Source organism: Equus caballus, chromosome 15 (genome assembly GCF_041296265.1).
Source record: "Equus caballus isolate H_3958 breed thoroughbred chromosome 15, TB-T2T, whole genome shotgun sequence".
Classification (NCBI taxonomy): domain Eukaryota; kingdom Metazoa; phylum Chordata; class Mammalia; order Perissodactyla; family Equidae; genus Equus; species Equus caballus.
Genome location: NC_091698.1, coordinates 86397514 through 86416239, shown reverse-complemented (window position 1 = coordinate 86416239; position 18726 = coordinate 86397514). Strand labels below are relative to the sequence as shown.

Sequence of the window (18726 nt, the reverse complement as noted above, 5' to 3'; positions counted from 1 at the left end):
GAGGGTCAGGACAGCCAGGAGGGAGCTCCATTTGAATGGACCAAGACAGAGCAAAACCGGGGAGACGAAGAGGCCTGGGGTCAGGCGTAGAGAGGAGAGCAGGACAGGAGGAGCTGGCAGTGGAAGGACCCACTGGACGAGGCAGGTGAAGAAGCAAGCCGCTCACCTCGTACTCCGGTTCATCATCGGCTGCTTTGGTGACATTCTTGTCGCCAGCATCGGCCCCCACAGGCTCAGGTGTGGTGGCCACAGTGGGGGATGCAGGGTCAGTGGGCTGCTGCACAGCAGGAGGGCTGGCCTCCTCCACCTTCTGAGCCTCGCCCGAGCCCTGGTTTTCTTCCACAGCATTCATTACTGCAATCACCTTGGCTTTCTTCTCAGCCTGGGGAAACAAGGAACAGGAGTTACCTTGACCTCTCCAGGAATTAGCAAGGCCACCTGATGCTCAGTGGGCTCTTCTCAACTTCTCTGTGGTCTGGAGTGAGTGACGGAAGGTAAAGGGCTGGAGGAGAGAGGAGTCCTTCCCTCATCAACCCAACTAGCTTGCCATGGAAAACAGAAAGATCTGAAGTTGAGAGGTGAACTCAAATCATTTAAGCTCAATTCCAGCCTTCTCTTCTGCCTCCCTGGTCAAATCTTTCTCAATCTGTCAGCATTATCAGTTGCCCACGCTTCTGATATAAAAAGGTTAATCCTATTCAGATATTAATCATGCACCTGAGCTTAGGCACAGACCTTGGCTCCATCCTCTCCTCGCATGTCATACTTCCCAATCAAGAACTGGATCCTCTGGTCCTTTTTTCCACATTTTCCTGGGCAATCAACTCCTTCTATTCCTGGTCTTGGCTTCCAGACCACAATCCTGGTTCTGTTGTGATGTCTACTGATGATGAAATCCCTGCGCTGTGTTTAAAGAACACGTCTTCTTCCCCATCTGCTCAAACACCACAGAAAGCCCTGTAAGAGCTTGCCTGCTCCCTTGCTCACACGCCATTCTGGAGATCTTAGGATTACGTCCAATGTACACTCTGTTACCAGTTCTCCCCTTTTTTTCTACGTGCACCTTTCAGATCCATAAATACATTTATCCTTTCAACAACTATTTACTGAGCACACATTACAGGTCAGGCATCCTCTCTTCCATCCCACCAACAAAATAATTCAAACCCAATTATTCTCTCAGTTAGCAGCCTCCATCCTTTCACTGTCTCACACTCGTCTTTCAGGTATGACCCACATGCCCACTCCTTCTAAAAAATCTGCTCTTTTCCCATCTCCCTACAGAAGAGAATGAAATTGTTCATACTCAGCTCTGAGAACCATTCAATCTAACCTCACCCCAGCTACTGAATCTTGCACAGGTGGCCCTCAAACCCCATGGCTCTGCACCCATTTCCACCACACCAGACTCAGAGGGAAAAATCTCATCTTCAACATGCCATTCAACATGAGGCTTTCCCCAAGAGCTCAGAGCTGTGAATGCAAACCCATCCTCAACACTAAAAAAGAACATCAGAAAGCAACCTGGAGTGTAAGCGCTCTAGGCTGGAAGGCACAGCCTCTACATTCCTGTCTTAGTCTTGCAACTAATTAACAGCTGACTCTCGAGCAGCCCCTTCTCTTCTAAGTTGCTCAGAAGGCATTAAAAGTTGCTTAAAAAGAAATTTGAACTGAAGGATTTCTGTTAACCTTTTCTGACCAGTTTAAGAATCTGATATATGCATGCATCAAGAATTCCAAGAACTGTCCAAAGCCTGTCAATGGACCTTCAGATCCCAGAGTCCCCAGGCAGAGCCTTTAAGCTCAATGGTCTACTGTCTTGTAGATCCATTTTACTTCATTCAACCTTCAAGTCTTTCCACCCAACCACAGATCAAATCTGCTTCTGGTGGCGATTCTCAAAACACTGAGGATGGAAGTTCTAGTTCTTTCTTCGACAACAAATTCTAAAATGGGATAATATATCCTTTGCCCCCAGCCCACAATCAGCTGAGAATGAGCTCCCGGATCTGGAGGTGGAAGAATGCAGAGTAATTGCTCACCCCTCCCAAGCTCCACTCTCACCTGGTGGAGACTCTGCCTTGCCTTTCCTACTATCAATTACTACCACCTCCTCCCCCACAAGAAGCTGCAGTTGGTACACACTCCTCTCTGAGGAACAGGATTCTCTCCTGGACCCTTCAGGCAGGGCAGCGCCACCCCAGCACCAGATGCGCTCACGGCGCACAGTTAAATACCATGCCTAGCTGTCTCTGCTCCCTTCCCTCCACCATGCCTCCTCCAACTTCAGGTGTGGATGACTCATCAGGGCCAGGGTGCTGCCTTGGCTGACCCAAAGACCCCGTTTCCAGGGGTGATGAGGCCCCTCAGCCAGAACAAGGTGTGCCAGTGGTAGAGGGAAGGAGGAGGAGAGGAGCATTCCGAGGAGAGGAGCTGAAGTCACTCCCACAACAAGTAGCATCGGGTGGGTGCCGGGCTCCCCCTCCCCACTCCCCAGGCCTAGAAGGGAGTCGTGCCTGACACCACCCTCCTCACTCCCCCACAGCCCCTTTGTCTCTCTTCTCCACCCTTCTACAGTGAGCTCCTGAACATTATTCTGCCCCCACAACTTCCCCCAGCTTGTCAGATGCTGCTGCTGACGGCTGTTAAGCGCCCTCAACCCACTAGGTGCAGGAGAACACGCACCCAGCACGGTTTTGGCAGGCGGAGGAGGAAGGGGGCCTCCATCAGGACCAGACCAGCAGGGGTGGGGAAAGGAAGAAGGGGGTGGGTTAGCAGCAGGCGGCAAGAGGAAAGGGGAAGAAGGGGCAGAGACGGTGGCTGGGTGGGGGAGGGGCCTCATTAGAATAGTCAGCCTAGGGCAGTGTGGCAGAATGCCTTTTTTTCCACTTTCACTCCAACCCTGCTCCCCAGGCGAACAATAGGAGAAAGAGGGGTTAACTCAGGGCTCTGGCATTTGGGCTAAAGGCTCCTACTCCCAGCTCAGAAGGTTCCACCCCAGAGCGGCCAAGAGATTGGGCAGGATCAGGCAGACACTACACCCACCCCCCCATCACTGCGGCTCAAGGAAGCCGCTTCGCCTGGAGTTTGTCCAGCCTGGAAAGCCACTGGTAACTCCACGCTGGTGGAGGCAAGGCCTCGCCGTCAGTCCCATCTCCTTGGGCAGCTGTCCCGCCTCCACCTCCCTCTGTGACTCAGGCTGCTTCCGGTTCCAAAGGTCAGAGGTCTGGGAGCCCATATAGGACTCCCTGCTGGTGCTGGTGCAGTAAATCGCGGCTGTCCCAGGCACCTCTCCCATCACAGGCCGGCATCAGGCTGCCCCCTGCGGCACCCGCTGCTGCGCCACAGCCCCCTGTCAGGGTCGCACTGCTCCCTCCCACCCCAGCACCACTTCTTTCTGGGGACCTGCCCGGTTGCTCCCAGGGACACACAGGAGAGGAAACTGTCCCTCTCAAGAGGCCGAAAGGTTGGCATGGCATGAGGATAGTGTGGTCCACCAGCCAGGAACACAGGTCAGCAAGGAAATGCCAACCACCCATCTGCCAGCAAGCTCAGCAGAAATACTGCTTCCAGCCCAACTCCTGGTCTCCCAGCTCCACTCGCTGGGGCCTGCCCCCCAGTCTTCATTGACCATTGCCCCAGGCTCCCACGCAGGGGCTGCTCTTCCTGGCCCCTGAACCACCAGGTCCCACCTGAGCGCTAGGAGGAGTGGGGCTTGGGGCTCCTGAGGAGGGAGTGGGTGGGACAGCAGTAACTCAGCATCTCCAGAACTCAGGCCAGGCAGAGGAGCCAGCTCCTGCGGGCCGGGGAGGCATACTTGACTCTTCTCAAACCCAGAGATCCTCCCACCGGCCCCTGCCGCCTCCCCGCCCCCAGCCTCCCCAGGGCTCCGTCCAGGAACCTACCCATAAGGCCAGGTGCAGCCCCTCTGTGGTCCGGCTCAGGTGTGAGCCCCGGCCCTGAAGCTCTGTAAGTAGCTGCCCGTCTGGGGGGAGGGGAAGGGGGCGATGGGGCTGGGGGCGGAGGGGGCCAGAGAGAGGGGGAGGGGGGAGGTGGGGGGGAGGGATTGAACATTTTCTTTGTCTAGAACTCCAGGTCACGTGGGCCCCGCTGGAGTGCCTGGTTGGCTGCGAGCGGGCCGGGGGAGGGGGCCGGCTCTCAGACGCTGGCAGTGGGCCAGCCCCTCTCCTCCGGTCCGAGGGGCGCGGGCCGGCGCTGGGGCCTGGGGGCGCGGCTGGGCCTCCGCCGGTTCCCAGGGCCCCGCCCAGGCCAGGCCGGAGGCGGTGCCCGCCCCCTCCTCCCGGGCGGTCCTTCCCCGCCCCTCTCCCCCAACTCTGCGAGGTTCGTGCGGAGCCGGGGAGCCCGTGGGCAGCCGAGGAAGGAAAGGAGGGGACCGGGAGGGAAGGGGTGCTCTCCAGCTGCGGAGGTAAGCTGGGGGCGCTGGGAGAACCAGGCGCGCAGGCAGAAGAAAGGAGGTTTCAGACAGTCTGGGAGAGCCAGGAGAAAGTTGTTAAAAGTGAGTCTCTAAGAAGCACAGCCGAAAAGAAAAAAAAAGAAAGAAAGAAAAAGCTCACAGCTGAGCGAGAGGTCCAGGAAGCTGTAGGAAAACTCAAAGCACAGAGATGGCCAGAAGGCGCCTGCACAGAACTTGGGAGCGCTCCAGAACAAGACGTGTTGGGGCAAGGGGCTCTCCCCTCACAGTACAGGTGGATAGCGAGGGGCACCTTAGAACGCTGGCTGGAGGAGTTCAGGCTTTGAAAACATTTTCCTGGCCAAGTCCCTGGGTCCCCTAGGTCACTCGGGGTTTGCCCTGGAGGGCTCATTTTCCTGTTGGGGGCGGGGGCTGGTTCAAAAGTATAGCAATTTCTTCATTCCCAGGCACAAACATCTGCAGCTCAAGAACACATTCCTCTTCTAGAGCCTCCAGGTGGAGCCTCCAGGTGCAGCCTCAACCATTTCAAGGTCCCGCCTCCTGAGCAGAGGCTGCTCCCCCCAAGGAGGACACACTGGGGGGGACACACACACAGTCTCCACCCACATCAGATAAAGAAGTAGACACTGTTGGCCCTGCCTTCAAGGAGTTGACAGCGTCAACTAGACTTGGAGAGAGATGAAAAGATCACTGAAAAACAAACATCTGTAAAGATAACTATACCACAAACAAGCAGCCCAATGGGCCAGGACTGCTTAGAAGCCAACAAAAGATGGGTAGCATGAATGATAAATGAGGTTAAGGAGGTCAGTGCAGAGCAGAGAGTGGACCTGAAAGATGAAATCAGATTTGGAATGAGGTAGGATAGGTAGGAAATAAGAAATGTTAGGCTGGGAAAGGAGGACAAGCCTTGCTCACCACCATGTCCCACTCTCCAGCAAAATTACAGCTAAAGGGTGCAAAGAAAGATGTCACTGGATATATCCAACAGCAGGGAAGAATAACTGCAGGTTTTCTGACGAGAGGAATGGGTATTTTGGAAAGATTAGCTTAGTTTCTGTTTGCAGGCTGAATTAGGAGGAAGAGCAGAGAAACCGAAGGTAAACGTTCCCAGCAGTGGAAAGCTGTTTGGACAGTGGCCCTTGTCAGAAGATCTGGACTTGGGTTCTGGTTCCATCACCATGACCTTGAACAAGCCACTTAACCCCAAGAAGTCTGTTTTCTCATTTGCAAAACAAAAGTAATGACATTTACCCACCCAGGCCCTGGAGTACCAGCATCTCTTAGGGAGATAACACCCCAGGTGCCTGGCTTCCGGCCGCAGTCAGCTGGAGCATACCAGCTGGAGCAGGTGCTGGGATAATGACGTCAAGAGATGTGCTGTGAAGGAGAGCCCACCATCACTCCTGGTGGTCAGCACCCTTCCCAGGGCCATCAGAGCAAGCAGGCCCTGCAGAGGGAGGAAGACTCCAGATCAGAGAGCTTTCTCCAAGTAATACTTGGGGAATACAAACTTCCCTCCCCAACCCCAACTGAGACCCAGAATCCATACAGTAAGGAAAAGAAGCCATTCCAAAAAACACAGGCCCTGTTCTGTTCCAACCCATCTGTCAACCCAATCAAGGTATCAGCTTCTACAGATTTTCAGGTGACCCCCAAGCAGGGAGGAGAAGCCCTGAATTTATACCTCATGCCTCCTCCCACCCTTGAAGGAATGTCATATGACTGGCTTAGCTTCTTCTCTCACTGATGCCTCTCTGGATCCAGGCCCTGTCAACAGGCCACTTTAGACTTCACCCCAGGCCTCCTCTCAAAATGAAGTTTCTGATCTGGCTTGGCCAGCTCTTTTCAAAAATGCTCCATCTCTTCTATGACACCTCCTTTTCCGTTATTACGTGGCTGAATACCTTGCACTCTACACTCTGGCTGTGGGAGTTCAGACAGTAAGTACCGGCGCCCATGCATGCAGCAGGACTCAGAACGTCATAACAGACCAGGGCCATCAGTTTCACTTTCTTGTGGCCTACTTATAAAGAAGCCTCTCCCCTCTAGCTGCCAGACTTCCTTATTCTCATCCTTTAAAATCAAACTCAGATCTTACCTCTGCCAAACAGCTCCCAACTTAAGCAGCACAAGGAAGCCCAAACTCAAAGGTACCCCCTCACCAACCAAGGGCATTGTCCCTCTCCTGTAGCTATGTGGGCAGGAAAGGTTAGCCCTGTCTGTGTTGTGAGTCACTCAGACAGCAGTTTGAGTCTTCTTTGTGCTCAGTGGACAGAGAGAGACCCCAAAGCAGAAGAGGCCCCAAGATCTAGGGCAAGAGGTGACTTTAGTAAAAGGTCAAGAAAAAACCAAGGCCGCTTTCGAGGATCCTCAGGCCACATATGTCCTCCCCCTTCCAAACTAACCCTCCCAGCGTGGTTACTGAGATCAGTCTTTTGATTGAGATAAAGATAGTCAACCTAAAATAGCAGGGTCATGTAAAACAAGCCAGGTTCTTGGAAATGTTATAAAAGTATGTTGAAAGGAGGAACTCCTGGATGAAAAGAAGATATGGTGGATTTTGAGAGCCTAAAAGAAGTGTTGGAGAGGAAGTATCCAGCATGGTCCAAAAGGGAGTGTGACCTCAAAGAGAGGGCACATTTCCTGTTTGGCAGGCAGATGGCAGTGATTCAACAGGCTGCCAAAGCCTGATGAAAATACCCCTTAAGGACACCTGACTCTCTTAGCCCTGATCCTGTATTCATCAAGCAAACTTCTAATTTTAATTACATTTTCCAGTGACTCTGATAACAGTAAGTTGCCAGAAAACAGCAGGACAAGTACAAGGATCTGTGTGGCAAGGGCATGTCCTGTTATAAGTCAGTAAATTTAACTTTCTGATGTATGTCACTCCCCTGTGTCTTTGAAGAGCATGATCAGAAGTGCAGTTCACCTGAGTTTTTCGTGCTCACAGAACTGAGACAAGACATGAGGCCACGATCCCCACCAGAGAGCAGTGACTCCTGCAGGCCCAGGTGGGAATGCCACACCTGCCTGACTGGTTTCACCCACGTCATCATTCTGTGGCATGCTTTGTCATAAAATCCAGTGCTGGCAAGATGTGGGGGAGGTTACGTTGCTTCCATCAAACAGGACATTTACCACCTGAGTCCCTTTACTCAAAACAGAGCAGCCACAACCCCTGTGAAGCCATCTGCAAAGCAACACATTGGGAAGCCACTGCATATTTTCTGCCACAAACATCCCCACTGACCCTAAGGCCAGGGAGACCTTATCGAGACAAAAGGCCATGAGATCAAGATAGATGTCTATTCTAATCCTGTCCTTCTCCCACCTACAGCTCCTGAGACTCAGTGCTACGCAGGAGACCTCTGACTACCTGCTGATTACAGCCAACACTCTTTGCGTGGCATTCAAGGCCCCCGCAATCTGGAGGCTTCCGTGTTACATCATGCAGCCCACCCTCCTACTTGCTCTTCCCCAAATAGGCATTTTCCCTGCCTCTATGCCTTTGCTCATGCTTTCCTTGCCCCTCCCCTTCAACTTCCACCAGCCAAAATCTTACCCATCCTTCTACCTCCCCCTCCCCCTCCTCCTCCTCCATCCCCTCTCCCCCTCCTCCTCCTCCATACTCCCATAGCACTTTCTAATCCTCTCTTAGTACCTGCCAATCTTTGCCTGTACTAAGGTGATTGTGTACTCATCTTTCTCCTCCACAAGATTAAAATTCTTAGAGGGCAAGGACTGGATCTTATTCAGCTTCATATGGAAACAGTGTGGACCAGAACTCCTTGCACATAGTAGAGGATTAAAACAGTGTTTGCTCAACTGAATTCAACATTGTCTTAGGAGCTTCATCCAGAATCCACTGTCCAAGTTCCTAGGTGGGGACAGATGCTTTCCATAGCAAAATTCTAATAGGTGTTAAGAGAGCCAGGTCTACTCCCCAAAGAGGCCAGCAATCCTTGTTTTCCTATTCCCCTGCAATCCATATGGAGGTTGCAAGCAAATGACCAGGACTGGGCTGCTGGCAGTGAAGCTAAAAATAGCCACGCAGCCAACAGCAAGGAGTTAGCAGGACTTGTTGCTAGGGAGACCAGTCGCAGAGAGAGCAACTAAGCAGGGAGAAAGTGTCAGACCTGCACCCAGACAGCAGAGGCCATGGTGGGGAGGACTCGAAGTTGACAGGGGTCCAAGGCTCCTACCTAGAGATGTTCTGCCTTCTGGCAGCTCCTGACTAATGCTCTAAGTGGGGCAAATGTTCCCCCATCCCTCAGTAACGCATCTCCATGGAAACCACCATTACTGGGGTGAAGTACCAGCCCCTGGAAGGGAGGCCTCTGCCTGGAGCTGGTTGTTATGGCAACATCCCCCCTTCCTGTCATTCTCTCTCTCCTGGTGTCTCCTGTGGGGAAGAGGTGGGGGCATGGTCTTGGCTTAGCCAGCATACCCAGGAAAAACTGGCTTCCTGATAAGGTAACCTGCAAGGGACTCTTCAGAAGCTCCTGGGAACCCAGAAAGGCCAGTCAGTCCTCAGCACAGGGAAAGCTTCCCTTTCTTTCCATGAAGGCCTCACAGATCATCTTACCGGGAGAATCCCAGACTCACTTGGATTTAATTGTATCAGAATCACTCAAGGAGGTTTTTAAAAACACAAATTCTTGGGCCCTACCTCTGGAGATCAGCAGGTCTGGGGTAGGGTCCAGGAATCTATTACAACCTCCTTAGGTAATTCTGATACCAGCCAGGTGTGGAAACCACTAATGACCCTGGCTATCCCTGTTGCAAATGAGGAAACTGAGGCCTAGAGGCTTCCACTCAAAGGGTCAGAGCCATTAATTGAAGAGGAAATTGTCTGGAGAGGGAAGAGGTAGGTAGAAGGAGATGCAGAGGGAAGCCCCCTCAGTGACAGGGGCAGGTGAGCTGCCCTATCTCCTGGGCCTGTCCCTCCTGCTCCCCGTTCAAGCCAGAACATGGTATTGTCTGATACCTGATTGTGATTTAAAACAGAGCCTCTCAACAAACTGCCCCCTATGGCAGAAAGTGGAAGGCAGTGGGGCTGGGCAGTCTGGTTCCCAGAGTGTACAGAATGGTGGCAGCCCGGGCAGATGATCTGGGCCGAAAGAGAAATCCATCCTCCTTCGGAAGGAAAGCAAAAGGGTAACCACGGCAACCTGCAGCGTGCTGGCCTGGTTGGGCTCTGTGCCATCACCCCAAACCTGGGCCCAAGAGAGGCACAGCATTTCGGTAGACCCCACCCCCCTTGCCAGTTCAGTTTTAGAACCCATAAGGAGGCTGTGCTTTACTCTGGAGCCAACCTCCAAGCCCGCCTGAAACACACCTAAACGCTAGGATCCAGGAGCACTAGGTGTCCTGAGCACCTGCAATAGCTAGGCAGGAGGAGGACACCACGGAGGTGGGGGGGGGATGGCCTCCACCCTATGTTACTCACAGCCTAATTGTGTGCCCGAGACCCACCACACATGAAACCACAGCCCTCATTCAAGACAGCATGCAATTAGACGGTAAATTATGTGGTAGAGATGCTTTCTCCATGTGCTGAAGGAAATCCGAGGAGGCCAGGATCAGTAACGGCAGGAAGACTCCAGGGAAGATGAGAGAGGGTGCACTAGGACCGGGCACAGCCTCCCAGGTTTCTCAGACAGGAATGGCAGGACCTTTGTGGGTATCTGCAATTGCATTAGCGTCCTGGCAGGTGAAGGGCAAGAAGGAGAAGCAGAGCTGTACGCATGTCTGTTAGCGAGGGGGACCCACTCAGAAAAATTCTTCTGATCCAGAGAGTAACATGCAGGGTCGGGGAGCCACTCCCTCACTGACCCCCTCCCTTCTCCCTCTCTCCCCGCCTCTCTTCCAAGCAGCGCTCACTCCACCCGGGCTCCCTCATTCTCTCCCAGTCACCGCTACACTTCCCTGACGGTGTACATTTGGAAGCTCCAACTCGCCCGACCTGCCATTGGGCTTCTGGAGATTCAGCTGCTGCCCCCTTCCTCACTGTGCCCATCTGCCTTCCCCTCCCCGACAGCTCCGGGAGGGGAGGGTTTCTCCACAAACCAGGCTCTGCCCTCTGATCCCTTTCGTCCCCTAGCCTGGAGCTGCTGCGGCTGCACAGCTCCACCTGGGAGTGAGTCAAGATCAGGGTCTGGGCTGGGAGCAGAGGTGGGGGTGGCGGTGCTGCAGGTCCCCAGACCTCACCTGCCCCTTACCAGGGAAATCAACAGAAGGAGCGAGATGTGAGGTCTTAGCCTGAGCAGGGGATCATAGCTGATGACAAGATCTTTAATAAGTGCCTAGATTCTTTGGGTCTTAGTTTCCTAATCAGTCTAATGGGACCACAAATATCTGCTGAATATTACAGATAAGATCAAAGGAAGTTAGGAGGCCGTAACATTTGAGAGGTGGAAAGAACCTTATGACAAGTTTGCTTGAGGACATGCTGATGTTGTCACTTTGCTTTAGAAACCAGACCCTAGAGAGAAGTGTTAATTTTATACCTGGGGGGTGTGGGTCAAAAGGAATGCAGTAAACCCAAATGGCCTGGGCTTCTTTCCCCTTCCCTCCCCCACCCCTTCTCCAGGCTCCGCGGCTCAAAGGGAGGGGCCTCAGGGACCACCATTCAGATTCAGGCATGCAGACCCTCTCAAGTTTCAGGGTCCAAAGAGAAGATCCAGGAGGAGCCCAGGCATTGCAGTAAACTATTGCTGAAAACAGCAGGACCGCCTACCATCTCCATCCCAAAGGAAAAATTTGAATTCCTGTACCAAGTCCTTTCCGGTCTTCTCCCCCCCACCCCCGACTCATGTTTGGAAACGGTTCCCTAGCTCTGCCTGCCTTAGAGCCCATACTTCCTCAGCTCATTATTCAAGTTTAGAGAGTCTCAGCCCCAGCTGTCCATCAGAATCACCTGGAGAGCTTTAGAAACTATGTGGGCCAGGCCATCCCTGAATTCCAGATGCACTGAGTCCAGAGGAGGGGCCCAGGCAGTGGTGGTCAAAACAAAACAGAACTCCCAGGTGATCCTCATGTGCAGTGACCCCCCGATGGGGGCCATAGGACAGTGGGTAGTACAATAGGTTGCCAGCTGCTCCCAGAAGCCCCCAGCCCCTGTCCCTCCCTCTCCTGGTCCTCTCCAGGCAGGGCTGCTCTCTGGGCCTGGAGCTCTTCCCTCCCTGCTCTCCAGCCCGTGCTTGCCCTCCACATGGATGACTCCTGAGTCTCGTGTCCAGATCCACCTTTTGAGCTGCCTGCTAAACCTCTCCCCACCGACAGCCACCCTGCTGGCTTCTCAAAAGCAGCTTGTCCAAAACCTAACTCAAAAGTCCGCCCCTCCTAAGAGAACGTCTTCATGACCTTGGGGTAGGCAGAGAATTCTTAGAGATCACACACACCCCCACACACAGACCAATAAAAGAAAAAAATGGACATACTGAACTTTATTAAAATTAAAGGCTTCTGCTCATCAAAATACATCCTTTCCTGCCCCAAACCTGCTCTTCCTCCAGGATTCTCTAGTTCAGATAATGACCGACCCCTCGCCGCCGGCCCCCAAATACCAGGCAGGTTTCTCCATTCCCTCTAGCCAGAGACAAGTTCTATCCAGTCGGCTTCCCATTACCTGGACCCTCAGTTGAAACCAAACGCAATGCCGTGCTAAATGGGCCCCCTTACACTGCGGTGGGGGTTATCTTCCTAAGATACACATCCAATTCTCTCACATTCCCCCTCCCTACTGCACAATGAAGCCTAAATTTCTCACGATGACAGGAAGGCCATTGATGATCTGACCATCTTCCTTTGTAATTTTCTCTCTTCTTACACATCCTCCCCAACTCCCACGCCTTAGTAAAAAGAATATATATACATTTTTATAAAGATTGGCACCTGAGCTAACATCTATTGCCAATCTTCTTTTTTCCTGTTTTTTTCTTCTTCTCCCCAAAGCCCCCCAGTACATAGTTGTATATTCTAGTTGTGAGCGCCTCTGATTGTGCCATGTGGGACGCCGCCTCAGCACAGCTTGACAAGCGGTGCCATGTCCGCGCCCAGGATCCGAACCAGCAAAACCCTGGGCCGCCAAAGCAGAGCACACAAACTTAACCACTCGGCCATGGGGCCAGCCCCAAGAATATTTTTTGTTGTTGTTTTGTTTTGGTGGGGAAGAGTGGCCCTGAGCTAACACCTGTTGCCAATCTTCCTTTTTGCTCGAGGAAGATTGTTGCTGAGCTAACATCTATGCCAATCTTCCTCTATTTTGTATGTGGGACACTGCCACAGCATGGCTTGATGAGCGGTGTGGTGTGTAGCTCTGTGCCCAGGATCCAAACCTGCAAACACTGGACTGCCAAAGTGGAGTACATGAAGTTAACTGCTACGCCACCAGGCAGGCCCCTCCCACACCTTAGTTACTAGATCGCTTACTGTTCCCTAAACAACCCAGAAGCTTCATGCCTCCTTCTCTTTGCCCTCACTGATTCCTCTCCCTGAAATGCCTTTGAACACCCCTGGAGCCCCTTTGACAAATGGTCTGGTCTTTAAAGCAAAGCAGAGAGAACACCATTCCATCTTCCTCTGTCTGCCTCATAGAAAATGCTATGAGAATGCTTCTAAAAGTTGACCTAAATACACAAGAAATCTTGAGATGCTCTAAACTCCAAACTCCCAGAGGATTTCTTGGACCACCTACCTTAGGATCCTACTCAATGCCCTTCCCCCACTGTCCCCATCAGGCAGACTCCTATTCCAGTGGAGTGCCTGCCCCATCTCTCTTCTTTGGCAAGCCTTCCCCGAGGTCTGGGGGCAGGCTAGCTGCTCCCATGGCCCCCTTCCTCATATTCCTATAAGAGCCCCTACTGGGCTGCCGCAGAATTTATTCACTTGCCTGCCTACCTCTCCCAGGGGAGGTGGCATCCACAGTAGGATTCTGACTTTCCTTTGAATTTGTTTCCTTAGTATCCAGAAAATGTTGGAACATAGTAGATACCCAGACACATACAGTGTTATCTTCAAGCCTGAGCCCACAGTATTTGCTCAGTTAAAGTGCGACAATGCCTTGAAATAATGAATGAATGATCATGTGGTTAATGAAAAGAAAACTAGCATTAAGGGGCAGATCTAGGTAGATGGTGACCAAAGCCAGAAGCAGGGATGTGAATTCCTGAGTTAAGGAAACGCCACGGGAAGATGTGCGTGTCAGATGGAGCACACTCTGCAATGTCTTCACCTCAGCCTAGGTGTCTGAAGATGAGCATCATGGTCTACATTTCTGATCCAGACAGGTGTCATATAAAACGTCAGAGGGGAAAACGGGAACAGGAGTGAAGAGGAAAGGAAAGTTAGACTCAAGCACCAAGCAAGCGAATTCTATGAAAAAAATTTTAGGGACATATTTGCGAGGTCTGAGAATTCACTCAAATATTTAATTTAGAATTTATGCAGAAGGTAGTCTAGGAGACAAGGGGAGATACAGATGATGATTCCAGTCTCCCTCCCCACAAATTATTACATTTTAGAATCTGTGGGGTCATCTCGTTTATTTCTGTCACGTTACAAACAAGGAAATTAAAGAGTGGAGAGAAGAAAGACCTCCTCAAACTGATCAGGGGCAGAAGCTGAGACCAGAAACCAGGCTCTGGAATCTCATTCCAACGTTCTTTTAATCCAATTTCACAACGTCAAACATACAATCATGAGAAAACAGCAGTTTGAGGCCAAGGGCTCAGGACCAAACGCGTGCAACAGGGGGCCTGTCCAGAAGGCTGAAAAGGACCCAAACCTGGCAAAGATGCAATGGGCTGAACACCTGCAGCCGATGAGGTGGGGAGAGGAGGTGGCTGGCTGAGGGTTGGGCCAGCTCGCTCCCTCTCACCTAACCCCAGAGTTTAATCTCCTGAGAGGCCAACACTGAAAACCAGGAAGACATGGTTCTGGTTGAGTCATTTGGGTGCAAAACTGAAGCAGCCTGAGATCTGGAGTCCAGTTTTGCCCAGTGGACCTCTCCACAAGGAGAGCCATGTGGCTGCTACCTACTTACCTAGGGGAATCTTAGTTTCCTAGTAGTAAAATAGAAAGAAAAATAGTTCTCATAGTGGGGCTGGCCCCATGGCTGAGTGGTTAAATTCGCACACTCCGCTTCAGCGGCCCAGGGTTTCGCCAGTTTGGATCCTAGGCGCAGACATGGCACCTCTCATGAGGCCATGTTGAGGCGGTGTCCCACATGCCACAACTAGAAGGACCCATAACTAAAATATACAGCTATGTACTGGGGGGATTGGGGGAGAAAAAGCAATAAAAAAAAATTTTTTTTAAATAGTTCATGGAGCCGGCCGGGTAGCACAGCGGTTAAGTTCGCACGTTCCACTTTGGTGGCCCGGGGTTCACGGGTTCGGATCCCGGGTGCAGACCTGGCACTGCTTGGCAAGCCATGCTGTGGTAGGCGTCCCACATATAAAGTAGAGGAAGATGGGTATGGATGTTAGCTCAGGGCCAGTCTTCCTCAGCGAAAAGAGGAGGATTGGCAGCAGCTGTTAGCTCAGGGCTAATCTTCCTCAAAAAAAAAAAAAGTTCTCATAGTAATTGCGGACATCTGTCAAACAACAAAAATAATACAATTTAGTAACGAGTCTGATGTCCTTTATCCAAGGGAGAAGATTCCCTGCACTGGGGGAGTACAGGGCCTCACGAGCCGAGGAGCACTCTTCCCAAGGGATTTGGGGCAAGAGCGAGTTCTACAGAGGTTAGAAGAAGCACTGTGGAAATGGGGCACCATTGGCTAGGAGCTGGGGCATTTCCTTAGAAGGCAGCAGGTCTTCCTTCAAGGGTCAGGTGAGACAACTAAAGCTGAGTTGGAGGATTGTGACTTGTGTACATTAGGTTTCCTTGTGTTTCTGGTAAGTGCAGGCTGATTTAGGGTTAGATTTGTGATGTGGGGCGGGCCACTGGGGAGACCTCCATTTTGTGGGTCCTGATAAACGAATTAACTTTATCATATCTTAGCATTGTGGTGAAAGTTAATGCTCTTGGCACGGTGCCTGGCATGAAGCAGGAGCTTAGTAAAATCCAACCCCTTTTGCCTCATTCAGGCTGTGCTGTGGCCAGCTGCTGGACCCCGGGCAGGTTAGTGCTGCCCCAGCTGCCACTTGTTTTCTCACCACTAAAAAGTGGGGGTTTTTCTAAGAGCTGTTCCCTCTGTGCCCCCAAAAGAAGTGAACACTCCAGTGTGCAGACGGCCCATCCACTTAAGAGCCTCTATGACAACAATTTCACACTCTATTCTAAAGGCCAGTCCTGGAAGTCACTACTGATCACAGGCTGTCACAGGAGCACTCTTAAAATGTGTTCAGCCTTTTGGTAAAGTATACTTGTCATGCCTGCTCCAAATGGCACTATCTCCTTGCAGTGTGTCATGTTATTTTTGAGGCCATCCTGCAAAAGTTCAGGTTTTCATTAGTTTGTATATGGTGAATAAGCGAGGAATGTCTGCTGATCAGAATAACCTAAAACCGATACCCACATACTTTGCAAATAATTTGCTTTTAGTCCTTAATGGTCTCTTTTGCGTTGACATTTCTCATATGCCTGTACTAAAGCCCAGGAGATCACACTTAATTTGTCTCCTTATTCCCAACGCCCCCAGCACAATGCCCCCCTACTTAAGTAGGTGCTTAGGGATTGCTTATTAAGTGGAATATAGCACAGCAGGAGAGGACCCTCTGGACACGCACAGGCGGCTCTTCCCAGGGCGGACAGGAAGCACAGTCTGTTGAGACTTCGGGGTTATAAAGCAAGAGGAAGCAACATTTGCTAAGCTCCCAGAAGCAGCAGCACAAACGGCCAATAAACATATGAAAGATGTCCAACCTCACTTATTATCTGGGAAATGCCAATTAAAATCATAACAAGACACCATTTTCCCACCCATTAGATCAGCAAAATATTGATGTTGGCAAAGGTGGAAGTCTTCTCATACCCTGTTTACGGGAGCATAAACTGGCGCTGCCCTTCTTCCAGGGCAATTTGGCAGATTTTACAAAATGCAAAATACACATTGCCTTCGACCCAGCCTTTCTCTTTCTAGGTATCTATCTTAGAGGAACACAGATGCCAAAGAGGCACGGCCGAGGACGTTCACTGCTGCCACGCTTGTGCAGCAACAGACTGTAAGCCACCCAAGTGCCCACCAAGAAGAGAATGGTTAAGTAAAATCATGGTCGCCCATATGGTGGAATATAACAGCAATTACGTGGCTAGATTGCCCAGAGTTATTCTAAGTGAAAAACCAAGCTGTAAAATGAAACTATGGTGTGGTTCCATTTATATAAAAAAGGAAAAGGGAAAAAAAGCAACTGTGAAGCAAAATTATACATTTACATACATACATCGATGGACAGAAAAAAGTCATGTCGTATATACGCCAAACTGACAGCATCAGGCACCTCTGATGCAGGAACTAAAGTCACGGAGGAGGGATGGGATTTTTACAACAGGATTGTATTTGTGTAATACTTACATAATTTACAAAATTATCAAGCTCCTATTACATGCTAGCCCTGTGCTAGAAGCTTAAAAATACGTATCACTTTATTAACCCCCACAACTCTGAGGTTAGAATTATTTACTCATGCAGTAAACCTTGACCCAGTCCCTCCCGAATGCCAGCCCTGGGGGCAGGGGTGCCCAGAGAGCCTGTTGGACAAGCTGGGGCTGGGGAGAGGCAGAAAACAAACTGGTGAGTGCTGCTCTCATGGAGATGAGACACGCCTGGGAGAGCGGAGTATGGCCAGGCCTAGCCACAGTGTGGGGACCTCAGCGTGGTGTGGTGACATGATGCTAAGGTCCCACATGCGGCGAGCCAGCATGTGCACTGCCCTCCAGAGGCACCCTTCCCTTCAGGAATGTGAGGACTGTGCCCTTGCTGGGCAGCCTGGGGGAGGGGATGGGGGTTGTGTCTGAGTACAGGAGGGGGAGGGGAGGAAAGATGATGATGTTAGGGTCACAGATTATTTGTTATCATCACTATTTGATATGTATTAAGCATCTAAACAAGTGTTAAGATGCACGAGTCCCTCCCTTCAGGTTGGAAGCCAGGGGAGAGACCAGATCCTAGAACATCAGGACATGGGACCCTGGCCTTGAAGTAACTTAGAATTGGGTGGGGGTGAGGAGATTAATGAGAGAGTCGTAACACCCCCCCAGCTGTAACTGAGTCTGGAACCATAAGCAGTGACACACCTGGAGTCCGCAGGCCTTCCGGCTGGACGGCTGCTCCAGCTGCTTGACTGGGCCTCTGCACCCTTCAGACTTGCAGTGGGGAGAACGAACGAACTAACACCCAGGAAGCCCTTCCTCAACCTAACGCGCTCCCTCGGGGTCATCTGTTCCCATAATTAGTAGACAGAGGAGCCCTGGACTTGCCCTCCCTCGGGAGGAGGAATCGCCTCACCTCGGCTCTCCACTGCGCGCCCGGGCCGCCTCTGCCAGGCCAAGGAAGGCTCTGCAGCGTGAGCACAGCGGAGGCCCAGGAGGAGCAGCAGGAACACAGGGTGGAGACTCGGGGCCCCACCTTCCCCGGGGGAGCCTGCCCACGCCGGTCCCCTGCTTCCATGCTGTTCTCCAGGCATACCTGCCAGCACCCTTGGAAAAACCACCTGGAAACCAAGGGCTTGGGTCCTCAAGGCGGGAATCCAAGAGCCTGAGCTCCCTGAGAGGGGTCCTATGTTCACCAATTTCCCAATTGCTTTGCCAACCAACATGTATTCGTTGAGCCTGTTTCCCCTGCCCAATAAATACCAGGTTTGGCATGATGGGGAAAGACATGATTAACACGTAAAAAGTAGTGACTGAAAAATACTCTATGAAATATAACTGAGTGCTAAATCCAGCAATATTAACAGTAAGGGCTACAGGGGTACAGAGAAGGGAAGAGGTCAGTGTGGACTGGAGAAATCCTGGAGAGCTTCCAGGAAGAGGCAGCAGCTCTTGGACTCAACCCTTAAGAATGGATGGGGAAAGCACAGTAGGAACAAAGGCAGAAAAGAGGGAAGGGGCGTGGCAAGTATAAAGGGGAGACTGGTCCTCACAGAGAAGCTTCCTGTTAGAGAATGGTAGGTAGGCGAGGTGGGGCAATGGTGGAGGTCACAGTGAGGGTGGGAGCCTTGAGGAACAGCCAGAGATTTTCTGACATGATGGGGGAGACAACGGGGAGCCACTGTAAGTTCGATAGCAGGGCCTAGTCACGATTAAAGCAGAGTTTAATCCTTAAAAGGATTAGTAAAGAG

The 18726-nt window shown here is 51.5% G+C and overlaps 1 protein-coding gene across 16 annotated transcripts in view; it reads right to left on the bottom strand.

Annotated features, from left to right (window-relative positions):
• DNMT3A (DNA methyltransferase 3 alpha) overlaps positions 1-18726 on the bottom strand; it is a 129469-nt gene that overhangs the window by 45891 nt on the left and 64852 nt on the right. For 14 of the 16 annotated variants that reach the window (XR_011426154.1, XR_002800263.2, XR_002800264.2 and 11 more), the window contains one exon: positions 167-382. Coding sequence is in view for 12 of the 16 variants with exons in the window: in XM_023619392.2 (XP_023475160.1) it covers positions 167-382 (216 nt within the window). In the remaining 4 variants the exon portion in view is untranslated. Of the gene's footprint in view, positions 1-166; positions 383-3045; positions 3180-3905; positions 4263-18726 lie in introns of those variants that run through there. The other 2 variants (XM_070235779.1, XM_070235780.1) reach the window with 2 other exon arrangements.